Consider the following 19,698-nt stretch of genomic DNA (forward strand, 5'->3'; position numbering starts at 1 on the left):
TTTCCTTCACCTCATCCTCTGTCATTCCTCACCTCCTGATGAAATTTGCCCACGTGCAATTTGGACCCTTTCTTCCCCCACCAGGCTGCAGGGTTGAGAAAGAGGCATGCAACTGTGGAAATAATTCTCTTCCTGCTCTGTGGCAATCACTGACCACCTCAACAGGTCAGTGACAAGCAACAAAAGACTTTATCCAAATTCTATCAGAATTGGCATGCCCCTCAGAGAACTGTAGTGAATGGTTGTTACAGAGAGCACTGGAATGGATGGATTCTCAGCAGCTCACCAAGACGCCCTCAACCACAAGCCATGCGTGTGGAGTAAAACAAATACAGCAGAGAAACGCAACGCTACAGTTCTTATTGGAAAGCAAACAAGAGCCTGCAGACAAAGACAAACCAGTAAAAGCTCTAGTAAAGCTGGCCAAGGTCAGTGGAGAACCAGGAACATCAGGGGAAATGTCAGGTACTATTTTGACAGCCTAATAGCAAGGAAGGAATGGTCTTCTGCAAAAACTCTCAAGGCTGAATTTGTCAAGAACTGCAATACCACCAGAAGGTGCTGGTTTTGACAATAGCTTGTAATAACCTACATGCCCAAGACAAAGTACACAAGATATTTTTTCCTATATTTTACTATGAAAATTTTCAAGGATACATAAAAACTGAAAGAAGTTTATAGTGAAAACTCATATACCCATGACCTAGATTCTACTATTAATATTTCCCTGGGTTAACACATATTTATCCATTCTTTTATCTACTCATCAATCCATCTGACTTTTTGATACACTTCACAGTTAGTGGCATGCAATGGTACATGTTACCTCAGAGCTTCAGCATGCAGTATTTGCTTAGGGCACATGCAGAAGATATTTCTGATATAAAAAATAAAACACAGGGATTAGGGAGAGGGAAGGATGAATGGATGAGGCACAGAGGATTTTTAGGGCAGTGAAAATACTCTTTATGACACTGTAATAGAGGACCCTTGTTCTTATACATTTGTCCAAACCCACAGAATGTACAATACCAAGAGTAAACCCTATTGTAAATTATGGGCTCTGGGTGATAATGATGTGTACATCCATTGTGACAAATGTACCAGTCTGCTGGGGGACATGGATAATGAGGGGGCCTGTGTATGTGTGTAGCCAAAGGTTTTATGGGAAATCTCTATATTTTCTGCTTGATTTTGCCATTAATCTAAAAATGCTCTTTAAAAAGTCTATTTTTTCTTTTTATAAATAAAGTCTATTTTTTAATTAAATAGATGATTGAAAATTAAATAAAACCTATGACTTATCTCTAACAGAGGATCGGCAAACTGGCATCCCAAGGGCTGAACTTGGCTTGCAGACATGTGTTGGTTTTCCCTGCCCAGAATCTATTCTCATTCCTCCTGTTACAGAATCCCAAGCTTCTTTTGAATAAATGATCCACCTCCTCTCATAATCCATGTGTTTTGGGAAGAACGGATTGCTTCTCTTGGCTCTATCACCAGGCCCATGAGCCCTACCTGGCCAATCAATGCAGTGCTGATTGGCTACAGAAATCCAATTCAAATGGTGAGTTGAGTTGAGATGGGCACATGGATCCCATTGGTCCATTGAGAGCCTTCCCAAAGACCCTCACTGAAATTCTCTTTCAGTTCAGGTTACTAATCCAATAGGATAAATCTAGGGATGCTGGTGTGCTGGTGTCCACCTTTTTTAAGATGTTGTAAGAAGCTGCTTAAAAATGCAGCTAATCCAAAGCAAAGCAGAGCCCATAGGTAGAAAGGTACAGGTAATTTATGCTCCTGGATCCAGCCAGGCCTAAAGTCCAGAAAACCGTATTTTTCAGTTATAAGAGTTAATACATTCCTTTTAAAAAACTAAATAGTTCAGGTCGATTAAACATCTGACTTTGTGGCTCAGATCATGATCTCACAGTTCATGAGTTCGTGCCCTGCACTGGGCTCTCTGCGGTCAGAAAAGAGCCTGCTTTGGATCCTCTGTCCCCTTCTCTTTCTGCCGCTCCCCTGCTCGTTCTCTCTCTCTCTCTCTCTCTCTCTCACTCTCTAAAAATAAACAAATAAGCTTTTAAAAAAGAAAAAATAGCTTGAGCTCTTTTTCTATTCATTTCAATAAAAATAATCCTGGCGAATAGTTACTATGGGTTTCACACCCAAGTCTGGGTTCAAGGTCTTGACTGTTAAGTTACGCTACAGTTAGGTCATGCACTGAAAATTCAAAGAGGAGGAAAACTTACCCTGCCCAGTAGGTGATGTGAATCCAGAAAGCACAGGTAACAAGTAACCCTCTAGTGGGAACACAATGTGGTAAGTAGTATAGAAGATAGATCTCAGTGTCAGGGAGGTGCTGGGGGACTTGGAAAAGCTTGGAGGACAAGGTGACCCTTAAAACGAGCCTTGTAGGGGCCCCTGGGTGGCTCATTCAGTTGAGCATCTGACTTCACCTCAGGTCATGATCTCACACTTCACGGGTTTGAGACCTACATAGGGCTCTGTGCTGACAGCTCAGAGCCTGGAGCCTGGACCCTGTTTCAGATTCTGTGTCTCCTTCTCTCTCTGCTCCTCCCCGACTTGTTCATTCTCTCTCTTTCTCTCTCTCTCTCTCTCTCAAAAATAAATAAATAAACATTAACATAAAAATTAAAAAAAAAAAAAGAGGAGGCTTGTAAAGTCAGGAGAAAACAGAGCACAAGTCGCACTCTTATGGGAGGTAGGGAACAGAGCGGGTCAGCAGAGTGGTCTTAGGGAGCTCCAAGCCCTTTTCACCAACCTTCTGAACCAAAACAATCTCAGTCATAATCTGTGTGTGTGTCCCTCTATCAATCTGTGTATTCATCTGTCTTCTCTGTGTCTCTCTCCACATCTCGGTCTCTCTTTTTCTTTTCTTTTTTTAAAATTTTTTTAATGTTTACTTATTTTTGAGAGAGACAGAGACGGAGCAGGGGAGGGGCAAAGAGAGACAAACACACAATCCAAAGCAGGCTCCAGGCTCCAAGCTGTCAGCACAGAGCCCAACGCAGGGCTCGAACTCATGAACTGTAAGATCATGACCTGAGCCAAAGTCAGATGCCCAACCAAATGAGCCACCCTGGCACCCCTCTTTTTCTTTTCCTGTCTCTCACTGTGTGTCTCTCTCTGCGTTTCTCTCTCTGTATCCCTCTCTCTCTCTCCCTCCCCTTCTTTCTCTCTCCTCTCTTCATGCACTCACTTGCCTACCTTCTGGGATGCAGTCCACCCCATCATCAATACCGCCCTAGTCTAAGCCACCATCATTTCTCACATGTCCAACTTGGCAGCCTCATAACTTGTCTTCCCACCTCCATTCTTGCCTTGCTTCCATCAATTGTCCACCTCTCTGACAAAGCAAATATTTTAAAATGAAAATCTAATCATGGTACTCCCCTGCTTAAAACCATGGATAAAGAAAGAACTCCTCAACACAGCCTACAAGACCCTTCCCATTCTCCAACTACATCCAGCTCCACATATCCACCCCACTCACTGCACCCCAGCTTCCCTGGTCTTCCAGTTCTTCAAAGAGTCCTTCTCTATCCCATCCTAGAGTCCTTCTCTATCCCATCCTAGAGCCTTTGAATTTGAAATCTCCTTGAAATGCTCCTCTCACCCCCAGCCCCACATCCCTTTACCTAATTAACACTTACTCGTCTTTTACTTCTTATCTCAGATTCAAATATCACTTCCTAAGAGAAGCCTTCCCTGATTGCCAGACCACATCAGATCTCACTGGTACATGTTCTCTCATTTGTTTGACTTTTTCTTTATAGCACTTATCCAAGTTTAGAAATGTGTGTATGTGTGTGTATTTGATGGATTGATTCATGCCTGTGTCTTGTACTTAAGACCCAGAAAATCAGAGACCACGTCAACTTCTTAAAATAACTTCATACCCAGAATTCAGTACAGTGGCTAGTGCACACTTCCATTTTGTTACAGTCCCCACCACTCCCTGTTGCATTCCCAACTCCAAGTTGTGTTAGTTACAATTTATGTTGTTTGTGCTACTGTTTCCCTAGAAAAAAGAATTATTCCTTTAGACTACTGCCTCTATTAAAGGGTAGAGAAATGGAGGCTAGACCCAGAGTGCCAAGTGTTTCCAGGAAAATGGGAGACTGCATTTTTCTTTACGGAAGTAGAAAATGTACAATAAATAGTTCGGTCTCACTTATGTTTATTTCCTGTCCAGGCTCGTAGGCATTTGAATTTTCAACACCTTCCCCTAACATTATTCATATATTTCTATTACTTATTTATTTATTTAAGGTATCTGACTCTTGATCTCAGCTCAGGTCATGATTTTGCAGTTTCGTGAGTTTAAGCCCCACATCAGGCTCTGTGCTGGCAGCATGGACACTGCTTGGCATTCTCTCTCTCTCCTCTCTCTCTGCCCCTACCCCACTCATGCTGTCTCTCTTTCTCAAAATAAATAAATATACATTAAAAATTTTAAGATTTATTTCTGAACACCCACCTGGCACTAGGTATGTTCTTGGCACTGAGGATACAGCGGATATGGCAAATGAAGTCCCTGCCCTCAAGTCATAGTGCCTGAATTACAGTGTGAGTTTCCTGTTGTATATCTGTCCTTCCACTAAGCAGAAGTGGTTCCAACACCAGCTCTGGAGCCAGACAGCCTTGGACCTAATCCCAGCCAGGTGGCCTTGAGCAACTTACCAAACTTCTCTATACCTTGGTTTCCTCACCTGTAAAATTGAGCTAATAGTGTTATTGTGTGCATGTAATGAGTTAAGACACAGCTGTCTCATCATAAACCCCCATATCTTTTATTTCCTACCTCTGTACCTTACGCAGGACTGGCTTCACGGGTAATGTGTCCTGTGCAGCCACACAGAGCCCCATACTTAAAAGGGCTCTCCACTTAGTTTAATGCTCTGCTGTTGCTGCCCCCCAAATTCTTAATTTTTGAACAAGGGGCCCTGTATTTTTATTTTCGTATCAGGCCCTGCAATGATGCAGCCAGTCCTGATCAATACACATTAAATGCTCAGTAAATGTCTGTTGAGAGAATGAATAAGTGAGTGAATTTAGCCAACCACAGTTGATGCTCAAGAACGCCTTTATCTTACAGAGCCAGTCAAGTGGCTCAGCCCCTGAGCAAAATTCAACAAACTTCGTTGTTGACTCATCCTGTCCCTTCCCTGGTACTAAAAGCCTGACCCAGGACCTTAAATTTCTTCTCATCTAACCCACCCATTTCCTGGGAAACTTTGACCTTGACAGGCTGCCAGAGTTCTCAGTGGAACCAGCAGTGAACCCCATCCCATTCTCCATTCTCCAGATCAGAGTCTGCACGGTTTCTACCTCTCTACTCCCTCTCTTCCTGCTCAGCATCCCTGGAATAAGATGCACCTGGTTTCCTTCATCCCATTTTACAGATGGGGAAATAGAGGCTCAGTAAAAATAAGGTCCATCAAGATTCTCCATGCAGCCCTGCTCCTTGGCCTAGCCAAGTTTCTAGTTTTATAGTTTCTAACAAGATCCCCAGAACCAAATCACACAAATTATTTTTATAGTGGTTAATCAGACTTGATAATTACATGCTAAATCTGAGACTGAGCCCACAACCCTAACAGTATCCCATGTTCTGACACTCTGGCCTGCAAAGACAAGCAAAGATAAACTTATCTCCCCATGCCCTGCCTGCCCTAAGTCAGCAGGTGCTGGGGCCTTTCATTCTCTCAATGTTTAATGAGAATCTGCAACATGCAGGCACCATGTAGAAGCTGGTGATGCAACTGTGAACAAAACAGACAAAAGTCCCTGATTCTCTAAGAGGGGAAACAGATAAGAAACAAACCAGTTCAATAAACTGTATATGGTATGACTGTGGTACTAAGCACGATGGAGAAAAATTAAGCAGGGGAGGGGCAGAGGAAGTGAGCATTTGGGAGGGTAGGAGTGGAGATTTCAATTTTAAATAGGACTGATTGGGAAAGACTTGAAGAAAGTGAAGAAGCTGGTTAATACAGCTTTCTGGAGAAAGAGCATTGCAGGCAGAAGGAACAGACAGTGCAAAGCCCTGAGGCATTATCCCTGACTCATAATGTTGAGAGATACCTGAATAGACTGGAGCACTTAGCCAAACCATACACACTCCCCCTCCCAGCCCCAGCTTCTCATCTCAGTTTTGTAGCCTATAGACAAATCTAATCTATAGGGTTTTGAACCATTAGGTATTGAATTTCTGCAATGGTACTACTTTCTTTATCAACACAGTGGGGTTTTCCTTTTGTCTTTGTTTGGGGTAGTCACATTTAAATGAAAGAGTTCACAACAAAATTTCAATATCCAACTTGGCTTGAGATATCAGACCTGTGCTCACTGGGCCCACATGACTCTTTGTAATAATCTGTCCCTTCAGGGGGCATAAGCCCCCCTATTCACCACAAACCCAGCCAGAATGCCTCCCTTATGCAGAATGCCTGGCCCTGAATGCATTGTGGTTTACCACCAGCCCCACCCCCAACGCCTGCCTTGGAAAGCCCCTAACAGTGATGGAGATTGGACACATGCCCCTTGCTGGGCATGAGAAGCAGGGGTCTCCTCCATCTTGGGAGACTGAAAGAGGCTGGGGAGATCCCTGTCAGTTCCTTCTCCCCAGGAATAGATAGATGTGAGTGGGGAGGGGCTGGGAAGCCAAGAGAGAGGTCTAAGGCTTCTCTGAGCTCATCACATGCTCTTGCATTGATCCCCCTGGAAATGCTTCTCCTCCTATTTCTGCAGAACCTAATTCTCACACATGCTGTCTTGAGCCCTGATTTCTCCCCCTGCCCAAATCTGTTGTGGCCTCTAGAAGAGCTACACTAGGAACTCTCCACCCTCCTACACTCAAGAAAAAGGGGGGTGTCTATGCACCAAAAATTTCCAAGATTGCCTAGGTCCCACCTGTTTACCTCTTCTATGCTTCACTCAACTTTCAAACTAGACCACCCTCAAATGACACCCACGTGAATTTGTATGTGTTTGAGTTGTCACGTGAGTGTGGTCTTTATGCATGTTGATTAGGGTGCTCCTGTGTTTTCACGTGTCTTGCTGAGGGATGAGAGGGCCTCCGCGTGCCTGTGAGTGTGTGTGTGTGTGCGTCCGCATAACTGGGTATTGTGTGTCTTTGTGTGAGCGTGGGTGAGTCTGTGTGTGAGTGGTTGCAACATCTTTACTCTTGACAGAAGGTCTTTGCGGCACACTTCTCTCAGCCAGCCTGCATCCTCTTCAAAGGCACTCCAGCTCAGGGACAGTCCACCTCTGGCCTTCCCCAGAATCAACACACGCATTGAGACGCACGCACACTTCCTTTCAAGCGCTGTTCCTTTGGCCCAAGAGAACCGACAAACCTTGAGCATCCTCACTCCGACAGCCTCCTCCCCAACCCCCAACCCCACCCTCCGATGCCCTGGCTGAAGGATACTCTACATGGAGATGGACTCAGAGCACTGGCAACGGGGAAGAAAAGTGACTGGGAGGAGAATCGAGCAAGGCAAACTGAGGACACGCTGAAGGAGTACGGAGCCAGAGCCGCTGCGGGGAAGCAGGTCCCACCCACACCACGCCCCTCCCGCAGAGGGATAGCTTGTTCCCACCCCGGTCTTCCTCTGGGGCTTCCAGGTCTCACTCTTCTCCTCAAACTGGAGCTGTGAGAGGCAGCTGGGACCCCCTCCTCCCATGCATCCCCCTCGCCCCACCATCCGCGTCCAGGCAGCTGCTGATTGGCTGCGGGGAGCAGCGCCCCAGCTCCCGGTCTCCGAGGCGGGAGCGGAGCGGGTCCGAGGTGGGAGGCGCACGAACCGGCTCTGGGAGCCCCTCCCAAGTCCCTGTGCCCAGCGCCCTGTGCCCTACGCGACGGCCGTGCCAGGACTCCAGGAGGGCAGGTGTAGAGGGAGCAAAGGGGACCACGGCCAAAGGTAGAAGCAAGTCCTGCAGAAAGAAAGGCGCTGCTGCTCCGGCTGCTGCCTCCGCCACTGCCGCCACCACCGAACCAGCGTCCAGAGCGGGGCTGGCAGGCCAGGCACGGAGACGAGAGGAGCGAGGGGCGAGCTCATGGAGCACACGCACGCCCACCTCGTAGCCAACAGCTCGTTGTCCTGGTCCCCCGGCTCGACCTGCGGCTTGGGCTTCGTGCCCGTGGTTTATTACAGCCTCTTGCTGTGCCTCGGTTTACCAGGTGAGGAGCGTGGGGGAGAGGGAGGAAGCCGGGACCCCCGAATGCGGAGCGACCCTGTCTAGAACCCCCAGGCCTAGACATCCTCGGCGCGTGATCCCTGGCGCCCCTTCTGAAAAAGTTTAAGCCTAAGGGCAACAGCGGACATTTCCAGACTGGGGAGAAAGGAAGTTGCTGTGCCTGTCAGGGACTCGTGTGTGTGTGTGTGTGTGTGTGTGTGTGTGTGTGTGTGTGTGTGCGCGCGCGCGCGTGCCGCGCGCGCGTGCGCGTCTCGAGCGAGCGTGGCAGGTGATGGGCATGGTGTATGTGTTGGTGTGAGTGTGCGCGTGGATTCGAGTATCTGCATGAGCATCTGAAGCAATCCGCGTCCCTGAAGGTGTCCAGTGGGGGCTGTGTGACTTGACCGCATTTCCCCACGGCTTTCTGGGGTTTCACTTCTCTTGTGGCCCCCCCCCACATCCACTCCAGCCTGAGAAAACCTCTGCCCCCTCCCCCACCGCGCGTGTCACCCCTGATTGGAGGTGAAGCCAGAGGTTCTGATGCCCAGCACTCTTTCTCTGGGGCTGCTGGGATGGAGCAAAGGATGAGCCCCTGTGACCCCTAAGCGAGGAAGGGGTCTCCAGGGAGGCTAGGAAGAGTCTGGGTGGGTCTGGGACCATGCCTTGGCCAGGGTAAGGGTCCAGAGACACCCACAGGCTTCAGAAGCCACTTCAGGGGGTCACAGTCTCCTTGAGGACATGCCTTGCCCCCTGGCTTTGCTTCCCTGTCCATCCATTCTGGGCAGCTCATGACCGCTGCGGATGTCTGGCTGGTCCCACATCTTAACGTCCTCTCCAAAGTGTGACTGAGACTTCTGCTGAATTCCTGAAGAGAGCTGGGCTGCTGGGGGCTGGGGGTGCTTGCTGTTTGTGAGAGAGGGGGAGGGGGTTCCTGGGGCTCCAGCTTGAGATAACCCCTTCTTCCAGATAGTCTCTGAGACGGTCTGTGTGGCAGAAAGATTCCTAAAGATCACTTGCAAGCAGACAAGAGAGGGACAAAAGGAAACAGAAAGAAAAAAATCCAGCATACAGCCTAGAATCACAACATCATCTACCCTGCCATTCCGCATCCTGGGAACTTGGGAGCTGGATTTCTGAAAGCCTTGTTGACATTTCCTTTTCAAAACATTCAACTTGGTGGTCAGGGCCCCTGATAAGGTTGTTTATATAAATTCCCCCTCCCAAATTTTGGAAGGAATGAGAAAGCATAAGTTTACAATCACCAAGCCTCTCTCCCAGCGAGTGATGAGGTTTTTATTACTAACTAATCGTTCTGGCTGCCCTGGGAGAGACGCTCAGCCTCTGATTCACCCTGCTGGGGCAGCAGCACGTGTCCTATAATTACCTTGAGCAGGAATTGATTTGTCCAGTCCCCACCTCCCCATCAGCCCCCCTGAGCCTCTCCCAGAGCTCTCTTTTAGGGAGTGAGTTTTTGAGGAGGTTGGTTATTGGTGACACTTGCTGAACCAGAGAAGTGATAGCCGCCCCTTTTCCCTTCGGCTCTCACATCAGAATGTCTGACCCCTCCGCCTTCAACCCTCCATCTCCTCTGCTGACTAAAGAAGCTACTGTCTCAGGCTTTCCTTCTGAAACCCCTTTAAGGGACAGAGACATAAAGACGGGGAGGCTCCAAGGGCCCAGAGCAGGGACATGAAGATGAGTAGAACAGGGGAAAGCTCAGACCTTCAAACACCTCAAGGTGGAAAACAAGATACCTCACATCTTTACAGCATAACTCCTATGCCAGACATGGCCTTCCTGACCCATAGCATTGGCACCTATTGTGTGCCAAGCAGTCCTAGGCACAGGCTCATCATGGCTGAGCCCAGGGTTAGGAGACAAAGAGAGAGGGATTAGGATGAGAACTTGGAAGGCACTGATAGGTTCTTATGCTCCACTAAAAGCTGTGACCACCTACTGTGTGTCAAGTGCTAAAGAGGTGCCTAGAGGATTCAAGGAGCTCACAAGTGGAGCTTGTGGTGGATGCAGAAGGACCAAGCATTCTGGAAAAGGATGATTGAAGAGGGCAGGCTTGCAGGAAGATGATAGGTTGATAAGTGTTTTGTTAATTGCTTGCAAGGTGGTTCAGAAGGTGAAATCCTTAAGTCACTCTCTTAGAACCATAAGGGCAGGCAAGTATGTCCTAGTGACTAAGAATGCAGACTGCAGAATGAAGCAGAGCTGGTTGTTAACATGTGGACCTTCTGTGTTTCTGTGCCTCAGTTTCCACATCTGTAAAACAGGCATTAGGACAGCAGCCACCTCCCGGAATGATGGCAAGAAGGAAAGACGTTGATGGAGATGATGGTGCAGGTTAAGCGCTCAGCTCAGTGCCTGACACACCACACACTGACTGATTGCTGCTGTGACACTGCAGTTGTGGTCATCATGAAGCTGATCTGGTTGTAAGGAGGGGGACTGCGTGGCATGGGAGTCAGAGAAGGGACTGGGAGCACACAAGAAAACCACTTAGCTCAGCGCCTGAGCTCACTACAGTATTCCCCTCCCCACCCCCAGCTACCGGCAATTAGCAAACCCTCATTGTCCTGCTACTGACCAGGATGCACAGCTATGCTGAGTGTGAAGTAACAGACCACAGAGCTTGGTCATATTGTTGAAAACTGAGATTTTAATTGAATCACTTTTCCTGGCAGTGAACTCACCCCCATTTCCAAATTCTCACAGTGATTGGAAATTGAGGGGTGGATGAGGAGTGGCTGTTTGGCAACAAGGGAGCTAGTGACTAGGAGAAAGCACAGATGTTTCTTACCTCCTTCAGTATCTAGACTAAAAGGAAGAGCTTGGGAAAAGCCATGTGGTCCAATCCCCTGCCTCTAGGAATCACCTCAGTCTAACTTAACTGCTTTGGAGTGGGACCCGGGGGTCCTAATATGAAGTATGGGCACAGCTCTGCCACTTAAGAATTCTTAACATTTCTGTACCACAAATTACCCCACTTGTACAATGGGGGTAACAGCACTACCAACTACCCACACAGATAATGTATATTAAATAAGATCATCCATATAAAAATGGCTAAGTACAGTGCCTGGACTGAGGAAAACACTTGTTAGTGCCTTCTCTGCACGGGATCTTTTTCTATGCTAAATGCTTAGATTATTGCACTTAATCTTCACCACATCCCTGTGACCTGTACATGTCCCTGAACCCATTTTACAGATGAGCAAACCGAGATTCTGAGAAATGGAGCCTCCCGTCCACAGTCACACAATCAAACCAGTATGTAAACACCTGCTCTTTCCATTGTACCACGGTGCCTTCATTATTGCCAGGAAGTTCTTCTAACTAACCCCAGTCCTTTATGCTGTGTACTCAGTGGAGAACATTGGTGTGTCCCAGCTGTTCCTAAAACTATTTCTCTTTTCTCTTCCTTTTAAGTAAGCAAGATGTTTCTAGCTTTTCCAAATGCATGCAATAAGCCAGTAAAGCTAACAAGGTACAGTTGGGGACCCTGATGGGGCCAAATGGGACAAGATAGTCCAAAGCAGAAGGCAGTACAGGAAGAAGAGATGAGCCTGATGCCTGAGGGAAGAGAGTGGCAGGGAGGACGGGTGAGCCTGGCTGATAAGGAAGGAGCAGCACGAAATTAAACTGAGATATGAAAGATATTTTTTTAAATTTTACCTTCTAAAAGGCACCAGGGATGTTACGGGAGACAAGGTAAGGAAGACGATAGCCTGACACCACACACAGCCCAGCAGATAGGAGCATTTCTGGAACTGCCATGTGAGGATGGTAATACCTGCCTGTGAGGATCGGTGCACAATGAAGGAGATGATGAGTCTGTCACCTGTCAGATAGTGCTTTGACACATGGTGGTTACAGTTGCTGCTAACAAGAGGTGAGAAAATGGTGACTAGCAAGCTGGACTGAGCCCTCAGATGCATTCTCTTTTGAGAACCTATAAACATCTTTTGAGAAAATATAGTAAACAGGTTAACAGTACAAGGTCTGGAGTTAGCCCTCTGGGGTTTGAGTCCTGGCTTTGCTATTTATATGCTGTGTAACTTTAGGCAAGTGACTTTACTCTCTGCCTCAGTTTCCCCATCTGTAAAATTGGATGATGATAATAATGGCACATACCTCATAGAGTTGCTGTGAAAATTCAGTGGGTTATATATTTAACACAATGTCTGCCACACAGTAAGCACTCCATAAGTCATATTTTTCATCATTTAAAAATTAGGAAAATTAGGGACGCCTGGGTGGCTCAGTCGGTTAAGCGTCTGACTTCAGCTCAGGTCATGATCTCACAGTCGTGAGTTCGAGACCCGCGTCGGGGTCTGGGCTGATGGCTCAGAGCCTGGAGCCTGCTTCCAATTCTGTGCCTCTCTCTCTGCCCCTCCCTCGTTCATGCTCTGTCTCTCTCTGTCTCAAAAATAAATAAAAACGGTAAAAAAATTTTTTTTAAATTAGGAAAATTAAGGAAAAATTCTCAACTTGTCTTATGACACCAGCTTTACACTAATACCAAAGCAGACAAAGATATTACAAGAAAACTACCAATCAATATTCCCCATGAACATAGACACAAAAGATCCTCAATAAAATATTACCAAATCTAACTCAGGAATATATAAGAATGATAACAAATCAAGATAAAGTTGGGTTTATCCCAGGAATGTAAGGCTGGCTCAACATCTGAAAATCATTCAGTGTGATCCACCATAATAAAAAACCTAAAAAAGGAAATCCATATGATCTTCTCAGTAGATATAAAAAAGTATTTGACAAAATTCAACATCCATTCATGATAAAAATTCATCACACTAGAGAACTTCTTTAACCTGATAAAGGTTATCAATAGGTAACCTATGGCTAACATCACATGTGATGATAAAAGATGGAATGTTTCTCCTCTAGGATCTAGAACAAGGCAAGGAGATCTGTTCTTGCTACTCCAATTCAACATCATACTGGAAGTTCTAGCCAGGAAAGAAAACGAAATAAAAGGTATACTGGAAAGGGGCACCTGGGTGGCTCAGTCAACTGAGGGTCTGGTTCTTGATTTCAGCTCAGGTCATGATCTCACAGTTTGTGAGTTTGAGCCCCAAGTTAGGCTCTGCACTGATGGTGCAGAGCCTGCATGGGATTCTCTCTCTCTGCCCCTCACCCACTTGTACTCTCTCTCAAAATAAATAAACTTAAAAAATTGTTTAAAAAAAGGTATACTAGAAGGAAGAAATTAAACTGTTTCTATTCACAAATGATACAATTACCTTCATAGAAAATCACAAAGACTCCACACAAAAAAAGCTCCTCAGAATAAGTGAGTTCACCATGTTTGCACATGTTGCACCATGTTCACACTGTTAATATGCAAAAACCTACTGTATTTCTATGTATTAGCAATGAACGATTTGAAACTAAAAATTGGAATTAAAAAAATAGATTTCCAAGTTTCCTTGAAAAGCCAGAGGAACTAATATTAGACACATATTCCCAGAAGGTTGGCTGCAGATGAGGAATGGACTGCTTTCCTATGTAGCTGCTTTTTGGGGAGAGAGAGAGAGAGAGAGAGAGAGAGAGAGAGAGAGAGAGAGCGAGCCTTAAATAGGCAATGACATTCATATTATTCAAAAACCTAGTAATATAAAAAGGCACATATTGTGAAATCTCCCTCCCATCCATTTCCCCCACTCACCAATTCCTAAATCCACCCCATCATCACTACTACACAGATAACGAGGGCATCAGTATCTTGGTTTCTCATTTGTTTTTTCAGAGTGTTTTAGTTTATATACAAGCAAGTATGAACAGAGGATCTCAACTCTTCATTTTTTTTTTACTGTTCTCAAAATGAGCACATTATACACACTGTCCTCCATCTTGCTCTTTTTCACTTAATATATTAATCATCCATCATGGTATATTGAAGCTTTTTCATTCTTTTATGAAGCTGCATAGTATTCCATTGTATATTTGTACCATAATTTAATGGGTGCCCCTTTCAAAATCACATAGGCACTCTTATGTGAAAGTCCCTATATGCGACACCTCACTGTTCTCTGTAACATGTATGGCCCCTCTTTATGCACATTTGGCCCTAGAATCCCTGTTGTAACAGTGGGAGAAAGAGCACTGCATGAGGAGTCCTGGATTCCAGGCTATTCTCTAGCAATAACTCACAGTGTGGGTCTGTCAGAGGCCTGAGAGAGCTGGGCTCTGCTTGTATAGCTCAGTTGGAGACATGGCCCATAAATGGGACACAAGCGTTGACCAGTGAAGTAGCTATGCTGGAGGCTGGCCAGGTTGGCCTTGGGCTGGGGTCCAGAACAGTAGCTTTGTTGTCCTTGCCCCTGCACAATTTCTGTAGTGATCCCATGTGTAATTTCTGCTTTTGAGGTTGTGTATAAAATGCATTGCACTGGAACTGAATGGACATGGATTTGGATCCTGTATCTTACCCGTGTTTGTTGTGTGATCTCAGATATGATACTGTACCTCTGAGTCCCAGTTTTCATTTGTAATAAAATAATCAGCCAAGTTCAGCATTTAAGAAAGAGGTCTCTGATGTTAGACTGAATGGGTTTGAATCCTAGCTTCCCTACTTACCAGTCTGTGACCTTGAGCCAATTTCTCACCCTCTATGAGTCGCAGCCTCATCAATGAGGTGGGGCCATACTAATACCTATCTCATAGGGTTGTTGTGAGGATTAAATGAAAATGTAAAAATACTTAGCACCATTCTTGGCACATGTTTGCTCTTGTATAGAGTAAGAGTTCAGTAAGTGTTATTAACCTTCTGTGCCCTGCATTGTTACTGTGGTGATCCAAAATAAAATATGCAAAGGCTTCTCACAATCCCTCAAACATTGTAGGAGCTCAATAAAGAGTACCTGGTGTTGTTTTTATTGTTTAACATGTCAACAAGCCTTGTTGACCAAGGTCTTTCCCATACAATTCCACTCAGAGTGCACCCACCAGGAATGAAACTCCTTGCCCTGGAAAACTAAGAAAGAATTATCCAATGGATTAAACAATCAATTCTATCATAAGCCTAAGGAATTTGTACCTCTCAAAGAGTTGCTTGTGGTTCAATGAAACCTCCAGAAATACCATCAGTCCAGAACATGAAACCTTCTTCAGCTAAAGTTGATAAAGGGACTGACAAGGACCCAGAAGAGTCCCCTGCATTCTGCAGCCAGGATCATAAACAGAAGTGATGCAGGGAGGTGAACACAGATCCTGCCACTGAACCTCCATGTGATCTGAACTGTGTGGGCAATGCTGATAGGGGATGCTAGCCCTGCACAGGGTGCCATGAAATGCTGGGGGCAGGGAAGGGCAGGTGTCTTGAACTCAAATACTTGCTAGAGGCAGTCAGATAGCATAAATAAACAAAGTGGCCCAGTTTTAAGAAATATTTCACTTACCCAAAGAATCATCCTTCCCTGCTGTTTTTCTGAAAACATGTGGCCCTTTTGGTCTCTCTAATCTTCCCTCAGTGATAGAGACGTATGTACCAAAACCACTGCACTCTCCTCTTAACAACTGCTAGCACGTTTGTTGCACTTACTATATACTAGGGATTCTTCAAAGCATTTTACAGGCACTAGCTCATTTAATTCCCACAATGACCCTTTGAGGTGTGCATACTTATCATGCCCATTTTTCAGATGAGAATGATGAGATGCCCATGGTCACATAGCTAGAAATCAACAGAGTGATACTCATTACTGCTATCCAGCTTTATGATAAGAAAATGGCAACACACACACAATGACAGATGACAAGCAACACTTGGACTAGATCACTAGGGACAGGGGTAACAAACAATAGGGAGGAGTGGGGAGGAGTAAGGACTGGAGGAGGTTACAAAGTACCATCACCACTCAGCTCTCTAGCCAATGCAGTGTTGCCAAATTCTTCCAAAAATCTACAAATCTAGATTTTTATATGAAATATCCTAATGTTTCAATGTTGGCAACTAATTCAAAAATTTTAAAAAACACTGTGCGAGCCAGCACTGCATGAGCCAAACCAAACATATCTTCAGGCTTGATACAGCCCACCAGGCTGCCAATTCACAAACTCCAGAGTGGGTAAAGCTTTAAGAGGTACCAAGAAATGCCAACACAGTGCACAGTGTGTGGAGAATAAAAACAAGAAGCTAGGGGGAGGAGTAAGGAATAAAAGAGAGGGAGACCCAAAGAAACACATGACTAAAAAAAAAAACAAGCATGCCAACTCAGGAAACCAGGGGTTTGGCATGACTAGAAGAAAGGACTCCAAGTAGTACCACAAATTGCATGTTGACAATGTCCTGGAACACAAATCCCCCATTTTTTTTTTGTAAATGGGAAGAGCCCTTAGAACCTGACAGCATGGTGGATTAGGATGTGGGCTCATGGTCTCCCACTGACCTGGATTCAAGTTCCAGCCTTGTGACTTCCTAGTGGCAGGGCTCTGGCAAGTTGCTTAAACCTCTCTGAGCGTCAGTGATCGTCTCTGCAGAATGGGCATAAAAGTGCCTTTTTCACAGGGTGTATGTACAGACAAAATGAAGCAATTCATGGCTAGCAGGGGTCCCAATGTCTGCCACTCCATGGCTGCTGTTTTTTAATCAATGTCAGCACCATCATTTTATAACATGAGGAAACTGACACCTTAGCCAATGTCACAGAGCTAGGAATGGCAGAATCTAGACCAGAACTTAACTTTTCCAACTTTAATTTAGTTCCCTTTTTATAAAATCACACTGCTAGTGATTTCTTGAGGAAGCAAAGTGATAGGAGTAAAGGAGAAACAGGCTGTGGAATTTTAGAACTCAGAGTAATCATCTAGATTTGGGGGCATTTTGTTGTTGTTATTGTTGTTTTATGTAACATTATTTTAGGTGGCACAAGACTGCATCATTAGTTAATCCCTTTTCAGTTTTCTCAACCTTTCTGATTCTATCAAAGGGAAAGTCTCATCTTGGTGCTAGTATGTCTTTAACACCTTTTCACGTGTGCTAAACCTCCCTTATTAACAGACACAGAGCAGGCCTAGAGCTCAGCCTTGGGAAGCAGCAGTATCTAGCTAAAATTTAATGTCACCCTTGCACTGTCATTATATTTATGTTTAAGGCTATCTTCTGTTTACAACAGGGAGGTGGGTTTGGGATTCAGGGTTGCTATATATGCTGTCCAATATAGTAACCACCAGCCTCACATGGCTATTGAGCACTTGACATTTGAGTAGCACAACTGAGGAACTGATTTTTTCATTCAATTTCATTTCAATTCATTTACAATTAAGACCTGATACTTGATTCAGTTATTGGACAATAACTGTATATTGGAACAACTTGGGTATGCGAATCTACTCTGAAATTTTCAACTGTATATTTTATGACATCTAAACAGAAATCAGGATTTCCACTGAAAAATTTAGCATCCTTAGAGAAATGTGCTCAGAATGTAAAATACATGCCAGACTTTGGACATTTAGTATGAAAAAAAATTTAATATCTCATTAATAATTTATATTGATTACATTTTTGGATGAACACAGTTAAATAAAATATATTTTTAAAATTAATCTCACCCGTTTCTTATTTTGTTAATGTGGCTGCTAGAAAAATCAAGATTGCATATGTGGTTCACATTACATTTATATTGGACAGCAGTATTGTATAAAGTATAAATTCAGGGGGAAAAAGACAAGTCACTTTAAAACAAAATGTTAATAATAGCACAGGGGACACAAGAATATGGCAAAAATCATAATATTGGTGGCCAATCACTAAAATCTGGGGAGCCCTGATATAGTACAATGTTCTTAACACAAAAATTGAAGCCCCGGAGAGGACAAGAAATTTCCCCAAAGTTACACAGCTAATCAGGTGTGATCTTGACCCCAAATCTTCTAGATTCTGAATCCAGTGTGCTTTGGCCATTGCAACAGCCCTACCATCTGTCCCCCACCAAGAGAAAGAGAAAGGGGTTGGGGCATGGGGAGGATGTGGCTACCTTGAATCCCATTGGTATTCAAACGGAGAGAACTTCTAAGTATGGATAATCCAGGATCTTTGCTTTTCTATCAAGTGAAGCTGAATGACTTGGGCTCCTCTTGAGTAAAAGTCATGACCAGCTGAACTACAGTGAGAGTTGTGACTTTCAACCCAAATACATGTTTTCATTTTGCCCCATGGCAAAGAAGGATGAGACAAGAAACCAGAAAGCACAATTAGGCAAATGAATCTGCATTTTTAAAAAAATTTTTTTAACATTTATATATTATTGAGAGACAGAAAGAGACAGAGCATGAGCATGGAGGGGCAGAGAGAGGGGAAAACACAGAATGTGAAGCAGGCTCCAGGCTCCGAGCTGTCAGCACAGAGCCCAACACGGGGCTCGAACTCACGAACCATGAGATCATGACCTAAGCCGAAGTCAGACGCTTAACCGACTGAGCCACCCAGGAGCCCCTGAATCTGCATTTATTGATTCACTTATCCCTCCCTCTCTCCTTCCATCCATCTATCCATGTGCCTGACACTGCCAAGTAGGCTCATGGCAAGTCTGTGGTAGGTTCATGGCAAGTCTAAAAAGACCCATTCGATGTCTGCATGTTCGTGTGGGGAAGACCAGCATGACCAGAAGTCTGAATAAATGTAAATAGTCCCATGTGAGAAGAACATGAAGGAGAGGCACAGGGTGATAAGAGAGCTTTTTGTGGGGGGACTTGCCCAGTGGGGAAGACCTAGAACCTGAAGACTGAGGAAGGAAAGAATGGAAGAAGAGGCAAGGGGGACAGGCTTCACGATGACTCTTAGGCAAGAGAGGACTGGTGCACCATATAGGAACAAAAAGAGGACAAGTCTGGAGTGCCAAAAGGTGGTCTGAGGACAGGAGGAAAACAAGGCATGAGATGTAAGCAGAGGAAACAGGAAATCAGAGCTTTACAGAAACCACACAAAGTGACCCTGAATTGGGAGAACACATTCTACAGTGTTGACTCCTTTTGACTTCTGGTATTAACCAATGATTTCTTTTCTTTCCCCCTTTGTTTACCAGAATATTTGGCAGTTGAAGACCTGGGGCAATTGCTTTTCCACCACAGACATTTCTTATCATTTACAGCTAAGTGCAGGGAAAACTATCTACCACATGACTTCACAGGAGGGACTATCCACAGACCCACACAGAGAGACGTGCGCGCGTGCACACACACACACACACACACACACACACACACATATAGAGATGCATGCATGCGCATGTGCACACACACACACAAATGTGTGCACACAAACATACACAGGCATACACACAGACACCACATAGACACACAGATGCGCAGACATGCAAACACACAGACATACACCCACAGGGATACACACACAGAGACATGCATACACATACATACATACATACACACACACACACACACACACTCCTCCCACAGTCAAAGGTATAGAATGGTCTGGTCCTTGCTATAGCC

General features: G+C 45.0%; 1 protein-coding gene across 1 annotated transcript in view; it reads left to right on the forward strand.

The window, feature by feature from the left end:
• The first annotated feature begins 7,882 nt into the window (after positions 1 to 7,882).
• The window catches only part of GPR139 (G protein-coupled receptor 139), a 40,309-nt gene continuing 28,493 nt past the window's right edge, over positions 7,883 to 19,698 (forward strand). The window contains exon 1 of the mRNA XM_043560394.1: positions 7,883 to 8,212. Coding sequence (XP_043416329.1) covers positions 8,089 to 8,212 — 124 coding nt within the window. The 5' untranslated portion in view covers positions 7,883 to 8,088. The remainder of the gene's footprint in view (positions 8,213 to 19,698) is intronic.

This window comes from Prionailurus bengalensis, chromosome E3 (genome assembly GCF_016509475.1).
Source record: "Prionailurus bengalensis isolate Pbe53 chromosome E3, Fcat_Pben_1.1_paternal_pri, whole genome shotgun sequence".
Lineage (NCBI taxonomy): Eukaryota > Metazoa > Chordata > Mammalia > Carnivora > Felidae > Prionailurus > Prionailurus bengalensis.